This window comes from Puntigrus tetrazona, chromosome 21 (assembly GCF_018831695.1).
Source record: "Puntigrus tetrazona isolate hp1 chromosome 21, ASM1883169v1, whole genome shotgun sequence".
In the NCBI taxonomy this organism is placed as follows: domain Eukaryota; kingdom Metazoa; phylum Chordata; class Actinopteri; order Cypriniformes; family Cyprinidae; genus Puntigrus; species Puntigrus tetrazona.
Genome location: NC_056719.1, coordinates 8,149,491 through 8,158,994, shown reverse-complemented (window position 1 = coordinate 8,158,994; position 9,504 = coordinate 8,149,491). Strand labels below are relative to the sequence as shown.

The 9,504-nt window shown below is 36.0% G+C and overlaps 1 protein-coding gene across 2 annotated transcripts; it reads right to left on the bottom strand.

The window, feature by feature from the left end:
- Positions 1-163: 163 nt before the first annotated feature.
- On the bottom strand, positions 164-7,892 carry zgc:171740 (uncharacterized protein LOC795694 homolog). 2 transcript variants are annotated; one of them, XM_043222116.1, is made up of 6 exons: positions 7,741-7,892; positions 6,714-6,889; positions 5,050-5,493; positions 4,752-4,962; positions 3,298-3,321; positions 164-3,182 (listed from the first exon to the last, which is right to left on the bottom strand). In XM_043222116.1, exons 3-6 carry the CDS (start codon positions 5,422-5,424, stop codon positions 2,998-3,000), a joined length of 795 nt encoding a protein of 264 aa, XP_043078051.1. In that variant the 5' UTR covers positions 5,425-5,493; positions 6,714-6,889; positions 7,741-7,892; the 3' UTR covers positions 164-2,997. The 2 variants fall into 2 exon arrangements, with proteins under 2 accessions (XP_043078051.1, XP_043078052.1); XM_043222117.1 differs by having other exon boundaries at positions 6,723-6,889.
- Positions 7,893-9,504: the final 1,612 nt, after the last annotated feature.

Sequence of the window (9,504 nt, the reverse complement as noted above, 5' to 3'; positions counted from 1 at the left end):
GAGATAAAAAGCTACATTTACCCTGTTCATTTTATTTTATTGTTTTGTGTTAGTGGCCTGTGTCTCCCCCTGCTGTAAAACCCATAAACTGTAATGAAGGTCAGAAAACACTAATCAAAAAATCAAAACCGAATAGTTATTAAAACAAATCCCAAGTGACACATTTTTAGCTGTTGTAGGTTTGTTTATTGATACAAAAACAAACAAAACAAAACAAATATCTGCACAAGAACAACCATATATAGTAACAAAATTTAAAAATATATAAATTTATCAATAATTATAAACCTTCCAATGTTGTGTTTTACAGGAATACGGCATTTAGCACATCAGGCTCACTGCATATTAAAGACAATATTGGCAATCTGACATGCTAGCTATGTGATAAATGTTTACTACATCTGGAACAGCGTTATTTGAGTTATCAGCTGATTGGATTATATTTTTATACAGCTTAAAAGAAAATCACAGTCTCAAAGAATCTAAAAACAAACAAAACCAAACAATTTACAAAACGATACACAAAAGTTAATACAGAATCCAGTGTCTCCTCTCCAACCAGGAAAAGTTCATACAGGCATTTCTAAGCACCTTTCAATAATCTTTTTCTTTGCTCATACATGCAGAGCTCTTTTTCCCCCTCATATTCTTAATTTTTTTTTTATATACGTCTGGATACACATCCGATGTTTTTTGTTTTTTCCCCTCTTTGCACACAATTTCTCAGTGCGGCATTAAACGACAATATATTTGCAAAGACACTTTAGCTTCCAAATAATGCTATATTTCCTTTTTTTCACTTTTAAGTTTGAATCGAGCTTTAAATCATGTTTATTTTCACTCAGTTTCTGTAGATATTTCAATCTTCAGACCGCAACACAACCACTCCACTTTGCACATACACATACATATTTGGGCACCTTTGCTATTACATAAATAACATAAATGACTTGGATTTCGACTTAACATGTAAATCTTATTCTGCCCATTTATTTTTTTTAAACTAGAGCCGTTAAAGCACAATATTTAAGCTCCAAGCACCGCAGAACTGAGCAGAAATTCACACCCATCGCTTAATATTTTTGCTATTCGCCTGTCCATCATCAACTTTTTAACATATCGTGGGGAGGTTATGGATATTCATGCTGGGTTTGAACTGACTAGACGTTTTCAATGACCAGTGAAACAAAGACAGTGATTAATCAAGATATTTTAGGATTCATCGTGTGGATGCTCGATTGATAAATTGATGCAAATACGTAAAACACAAAGCTATCAAAATATAGAATATGTACAGGTTGCATATCCTGTCAAAAGTGTCCAATAAGGACAAGCCAGATCTTGTTTAAAGGATGTTTTAGAGATGGGCTAACTGATTTAGATGGATCTCAGCGTCATCTACATTCATCTCCAGAAAACAAGGAATCGGGAGATATGCATCGGATAAAGATATTAAACGTTCCTATATAACCACAATCATTCGTAAACTTGCAATTTTAATCATACTTTTCGAATAGTTTAAACATCGCATCTCCACAAGTGTGAGCGTTCAAGTTTAAAAATGAGAGATTTCAAGAACGTACAGTTATGGTTGGCTTTATCACGCCATGAAAACGTTTTATTAGGTTAACACACTTTATCATACAACAATAAATGTAGGCAGTAATGAGCACCTTGTGACTAACACTGACTTGTTAGTAATACTAGTAACGGTGGAACACTAGCCACCAGTGTAAGAAAGAAAAGAATGTACTGAAGCAAAAGTCAAGCCAGAAAAGCTTTCTTGGCAGTTTGGAAGTACTGGTTCTGCCTAAGATACAGATTCGAGACCAAAGCATGAGATGGTTTGTGATTTCTAAGTGCACAGAGCCTGGAAAATAGCACCTACTCACTATAAACAAGTACCAATACTGGTAGAGAGCGCAATAACTTAAAGGAATAGTTTACCCAGAAATGAAAATTTGCTAAAAATGCATTTATCCTCAGGCCATGCAAGATGTAAATGAATTTGTTTCATCAAATTCGTGATCTTAATCCATAACAACACTTCCTCAAGTCCATCCTCTGCTGTCCTCTCACATCAAAATCAACTCACATATTTGATTACAACTTTGGACTGATTTTGCTTATAAATGGTGCTTGATCTACTTTTTTTTAGTGGTAAGTTTATTTTTTAGTGAGAAGCCGTTTAAAACATTAAAGATTCGTTACTAACAAATGTGGAGGATTTTACAAAATGTTAATTGACGGACTGGGGTTGCATGGATGACTTTTATTGTGACTTTCGGACTCTCATTCTGGCGGCACCCATCCACTGCGGAGGATCCATTGGTGAGCAAGTGATCTAATATCTCCAAATCAGTTCTTCTGATGAAGAAACAAACTCACCCGCATCTTGAAATGGCCTAAGGGTGAGCAAAAGTTTCATTTTTGGGTAAAGCATTTCTTTAACCAAGAGTGTATTGACCCCTGAAGTGGTCACATTACAGTGGCGATTTAACTGCAATGGTGAACTACTGTACAGACTTAAACACAGAAACAACATGAAAATCAGTGCTCCAAATAAAAAGTCAAGTCAACCATACCCTGTTTTCACATCCCAGACATTTACAAGTGTTTTCCACCCATTTAAAAGCGTTCTTTATACAGACAGACACACTTCTTGATGTCTTAACCTCTAATAAACATCCATTACCGATGCAACTTTTTTCATTAAATCTTGTTAGCTTATTACTTACTATCAGCAATGCAAACGCTGTAGGATGGACATAAAGAAAAATCGTAATAATTTAAAAAGTGCAAAAGTCAACAAATAAATTACACAACTTCGAAGCCACACCGTTGTGACGAAAAAACAAATAAGTGCACATTTAAATCATGTAAACTTATAAACAAAGCAGCAAAATGGAGCATTATCAAAAAATGTGAGAAAATGTTGCTCAACGTGTGAAAAAGCAACAACCTGCAGGGGACAGTCTGTGTCTTTGCACCCGAATTTCACGATCTGAAGACGTGCACGGCTCGAACCACGTACTGTCGGCAGATGGGACACTCGTTCATGCGTTTCCCGCACTTGCTGCATGTGACCATGTGCCCGCACTCCAGCAGAACGCAGTCAATGGGGGAGTCCATGCAGATCTTGCACAGGTTCTCCTCCTGGCCGCTGGGTTCAGCAGGATCAGCTGGAACAGTGGTGAGATTCATTTATCACACACACAAATTCAAGAATGCTCTTACTTTTAAATCAATTTTATAGAACATTTTGGGGCTAATTGCCACGGTGTTTAGAAAACATACCTGCTTCTGTTTTTGTATTTGAAACTGAAAGTAAAAGACAATGCAAAAACGTCAATTACAGTAAAACTGAAGGACAACACTATACAACGATTTAAGTTACACTACCATTCAAAAGACTGGGGGCGGTAAAAACATTCTTATACTTTAAAGTCTCTAATGCTAACAATGGCTACATATATTTGATCCAAAATACAACTTTTGAATTTACTTTCTATTTTAAAACGTTATGCATTTCAGCCATGGCATTTTCAGCAGCCTTTATTGTCAAGTGTTCAGTGTCATGCCAAGATATATTTCATGATCAGGATTGTTTTTGATGTATAAAAAAAGTTTTAAAATAATTCTCTTCTGCTCACCATTTTGATCCGAAATACAGCAAAAGCAGAAATATTGTGAAATATTATTACTATTTAAAATTTGTTTTTGTCTTCAAAGCTACAACAATTAGTGTCACATGATCCTTCAGAAATCATTAAAATACGCAAGAAAGAGATTTATAATGTTACGAAATATTTCTATTTCAGATAAATGCTGTTTTTCTGAATTCTACTCAAAACAACAGCAAAAACAATAATAATAGTAACACTTTAGAATAGGTAACACTTGTTAACGACTTTTTCCTTAATAAATTCTTAATTTGCTGCTTAATAATTGTTAAATTAAGGGACTGGGTAGGATTAGGAATGTGGAAGAAGGAATTAATATGTGTTTAATTAGCACTAATAAATGGCTAATATTCTAGAAATATGCATGCTAATAAGCAACTTATAGGTGTAACCCTAAAATAAATAGTTACCATAATAATAATAATAATAAATGTTTTTGAGAAGAAAATCTGAATATTAGAAGGATTTCTGAAAGATTGTGACTGGAGTAATTAAATTCAGCTTTGAAATCACAGAAATAATTTATATTTTTAATATTTATGGAAAAATAGAATGCAGTTATTTTAAATAGTGAAAGTATTTCACAATATTGCTTTAATTGTATTCTGGATCAAATAAATGCAGGTTTGGTGAGCAGAAGAGAAATTAAAAAAAAAACATTTAAAATCTTGCTGTCAGAAACTTTTGATTGGTAGCGTAAATGTGTTTACTAAGCTGAATAAAAGTATTAATTATTAATAAAAGTATTAAGCATCAGGAATAAATAAAATCATACAGAATTTCCAAATACTAGTGTATATACAATAATTTTTTATTGTGCATTTATTGCAATCTGATCCTGTCTGTTTAACTATCCATTTAAATACTTTTCAAAGAATATTTCTACTTGTTTGAACAAAACATGCTAAATAATACACAACAATAATGTTATTATTTAATATTATTACAATAACAGTATTTTCACGAAACAATCAAAACTGCATTATTTACGTTACTAGTCCAAGTCTTTAAGCTCTAGGCAACACTCCCGCTATCATGGTTTCCCAGTGTTCATGCAGAAGGACATACCAAGGTTGTGAAGGTCTTTCTGGTCATTGAAGAGGTGGGTGACCTTCTCCATTAGTTCCCATTTCTCACAGCAGCCCTGGTAGTTCACAAAGTTACGCGCCAGAATCTCCTTCAGCTGCCGCACGCTGAGGCCTTCGATGTCCTCCACCCTGCTCAGGTCAGACAGAGAGGCTCTTCTGCTGTGCACCAGCGTCTCCTCGCTGTCCGTGGACTACAGCCAAGCGCAGATCAAACACAATTACATCTGGACCAGAGGCTTCTACCACTACCACATAAACACAGCGTGTTTCATCCATACCTCTTCCTCATCATCCTCATCATCTTCTTCGCCCCCTTCATCTTCTCCTTCTCCATCTCTTTCTCCATCTTCTTCTTCCTCCTCCTCCTCCTCCTCCTCCTCCTCCTCACCCTCTTCGTCCTCATCCTCGTCATCCTCCTCCTCCGTGAGGGCTTCCGATTCTGCGAGACGATGGGAAGGCAGAGGACGCGCAGAGGCGCTGTCGCTGGGAGTTTGTTGAGCCAGCACCAGCTCCACCAGCTCCTCCTTCTCTCGGCACATCTGCGTGGGGATTTCGTGCAGGTGGAGATAGTCACGGAGGTCCTTCACCTTCAGCCTCATCAGCTCTGCCCGTTCAAAGAAGGTGCAGTGGAGCCGCTGACAGGTGTGGCACATCCTCGGCCGGAGGTCCACCTGCACCGAGCAGCGGCTGCAGAAGCTGTTTTTGCAGTCCACGCAGACATGCTATGAAACGGAGCGAAATCAGCAAAAATGCTCAAATACGATTAGAATCGATATCGCTATAAAGGGTTAGTTCACCCAAAAATGAAAATTCTGTCATTAATTACTCATCCTCATGGCGTTCCAAAGCTGCAAGACCTTCATACATCTTTGGAACACAAATTAAGATATTTTTGATGAAATCCGAGAGCTTTCTGACCCTGCATAGCCAGCGTGGATCCTAACACGATCAAGGCTCAGAAAGGAAGTAAGGACATCGTTAAAATAATCCATGTGACATCAGTGGTTCAATCTGAATTTTACGAAGCTACAAGAGTACTTTTTGTGAACAAAGAAAACCAATGACTTTATTCAACAATTTGTCTCCTCCACATCAACCTATAGCACCATTTTAGAGAGTGTTACATATGTAAAGAACGTATGTGACATACGTATGCGGATATGTTGCTTACCTTCAGATTAAAGTGTTAAAATCGACAACATCTCTGCATACACAAAATATCTCAATTCATCTTCTGAAGATAAACAAAGAATTGAAACAACATGTAATTAATGGCAGAATGTTCCTTTTTTGGTCTCCTTTGTTTTCGGACCACAAATGAACATATTTTTGATTAAATTTGAGAGCTCTTTGCAACTGCAATGTTCCTAGGACCAAAAAACGTAGCAAGGACATCGGTAAAACAGTCCATGTGAGATCAGTGGCTTAACTTCTCTTTTGCAAAGTTATGAGAATACTTTCTGTTTACATAACATAATTCATTCAACAATTCTTCTCTGTGTGTTATCTTCTGCCATTTTGGAGAGTACCACAGTACATGTGTGCTTTCCCCAGAACGTACTTCTATGTAATCAGTGTTTTTTACATTCAGTATGTGTGTTTTCTCCTGAGCGTAAAGAATTTTGCTTATGTTGATTACGTCCTGGGGAAAGCGTACACATGTGTCGTGGTAAAAAAAATTCTAATAGCTTTGCAAAATTGAGGTAGAGGCACTGGAATGTTTTACCGACGTCCTTACTATGGTTCTTGGTCTGGGAACATTTCAGTTGTATTGCCGTCTATGCAAGGTCTGAAAAGTCACAGATTTAATCAAAAAATCTTAATTTGTGTTCCAAAGATGAACAGGTTTGGAATGACACGAGGGTGAGTAATTAATGACAGAATATTTTGGGGTGAAATATCCCTTTAACAGCAGAACTGGAGTGGATGTAACCTGATTTACCGTTCTTACAGTGTCAAACTGGCCTCCGCAGGCCTTGCACAAGTGTTCGGGTGGTGCTGGGAGGGGGCTGGAGCCCGAGTTTGTGTAGGCCTGGTGCCATGAGCTGCCGTTTTCTTCCACGGTGGCGGTGATGTCCACACAGAGCAAGCTATAATATAAGGTCTGCGCAACCCATCCTGCTCACACGACAAAGTATTAGTTATTCTGAGATTAGATTGTTTCAATATATGCTTGTTCTTGCTATCAATTAATATTCTCCATCGCTCTACGCTAAAGAATTTGAAAAAGAGTCCCCATTAATTCAAGTTTTATATAAGAAACACTTTGTAATAATAATAAGTCTAACTAATAAAATAACTGCAAATCAAATCAGACAAATATACATTACAGTCAGTGTAAAAATTTCATCTTCACATTATAATCAACCTAACATGTTTTTCACCAGTCTATAACTGAAACTCTTAAAAAAAAAAAAAAAAGTTTAGCTGTAATAGGGTTATATTAATTCTATATTATTACAGATTGTGTTAATATTTTTATGACTTTAGTTTCTAATTTTAATTAAAATAATTTAAAATCTTTTTCATTTTTTTAAATTTACTTTTTATCTATCTATCATACGTTTTTCAGCTATTTTTCATCTAATATGTTTTATATTATTTCATCTAACAAAAAAGATTTTAAAATTGTTTTAGTTATTAAAAAATAAATTAATAAAACGATTCACTGTTGATATTTCAAAAACAAAACAAGAGTTTTATACGCATGTGGGCCTGTTAGAATAATTTACCATAAACAAGCAAAAACAAAATAAAGTAATAGTATTGAGCATTACTGTGATGCAGTAAGACATTTGCATGCATGCATGAACCCAGAGAGCTGCCTACCAAGACAGGTTTGCTATGACGGGGGCTTATGATGTCCAAAAATGTTGTCTAGATAGGCAGAACGCTGGGTTTTGAGACGCAGCCATAGACTGTCTCTTGCAGAATACAATTAAGGTAACCGAATGCATATGAGATCTTACCCAAAATAACCGTTGCAACGTCCTATTAAAGCCATAACATATGTGTTTAGTCGGGAACGCACAAACGATAAAATACTTAAACGAACGAAAATGCTCTATACAGAAATATAGGTGAAATCGCTCTGCAGTTCCCTTGACTAACGCAAAGGAGCATGACGTCAGAACGTGTAATCACGCGAGAACAACCGGCGCCTGCCTAAACTAGGGTTTCTTCCAATGTTGCCATGTCCACTTTATTTGATTATTATTATTATTATTATTATTATTATTATTATTATTATTATTATTATTATTTATTTATTTTTTTTTGTAAACCTCATTTAAGGACCCGAGCATCGTATTTTATTTTATTTTTAAATTGTTATTAATTACTTTTACCTTGTAATAATTGTAAACACACCACACAATCTAAGCAGCATACCCCCAAAGTTATTATGTACATGTACGTATGTATGTATATTTAAATGTATATGTACGTATATATATATATATATATATATATATATATATATATATATATATATATATATATATATATATATATATATATATATATATATATAAGTTAATTTGTTAGTTAATGCATTAAATAATGTTAACAAATGACACATTGTAAATTGGGCAGCAAAATCAGAAAACCTTCCTGGAGTCTCCACAGGTGCGATGTTTCAGGTTCTCTGAGACTTTGCTTGGGTACAAAATAAAATGCAATAAAATGACCCCCACTTAATAAGAATAACATGCTGAAGTTGTCAGATCCATTAAGACTGATTTTTCACAGGTTTTACGGACATAGAAGTTGTGAGTGACTCTTGAGGGAACAGCATCACATCGAAGAAGTTATCTCCCACAATCCTGCAGTAAGTTAAGGGAGCTCGTTTTAGTCTCCTATCCTGAAATGTCTGTGTAGCAGAAATTGACTAAGCTCCTAAAACTTGATGGATTCTGTAAAATAAATTCTTCAAACAGTGGTGATGCTTATCCTTCAAGAGTATATGAAAGCAATTTACAACAATTTCAATTAGAGTATTAGACTGAAGGAGATTAATTCATAGACGCCTATTGCAAGTAGAATCATTCCTTGATGCTTTAAGGATTGGGATAAAAGTTAAAACAACAACAACAAACTATATTTAATTAATTTATTTATTTTTTCTCGATTGTGGAACCTTCTGCAGATTTATCAGACCAATATGGTTAGACTACGAGAGTTTTTTTTTTTTTATTGTGAGATCTGGCAACCACAGTTTTTCTTCCTCTCTTGTGCTTCAGCGATCATCAGCGCTATACTGCCATCATCTGGGCTAATGCTACGCATTTTACTCCAGATTTACTACATTCGTAATTGATTTCTTCTTCTTCTGCTATATATGACGCATAATGTGTATCTAATATGTACGTATCTATCTACTTATACGTACAGCGCAACTCGCTTCCGTCTACACACAGAGATAAAAGGATTTGTGAATAATTTGACGGAGCCGAGCAGCCGGACTGCTAGGAAAAACGATCCTTTCTGCACCAGAAGAGCGCGCTGTTTACCAATCTTTGGCCGGCAAATTCATTTGCGTCCGCCGACCCAGAGCTGTTTAGCGTCCAAACAAGCAGTAGATTAATCTAGAGAGGTCAGTGGATCAGAGGTGAAGCCCTCAGCAGCGATGACCCAGCAGAGCAGCTGATTCGGGTTAACTCGCTGATCACGCTGCCCCGCGGATCCCGATCGAGGAGGCTGTTAGGTGTAACAAGTGGATTTCTCCAGTCGTG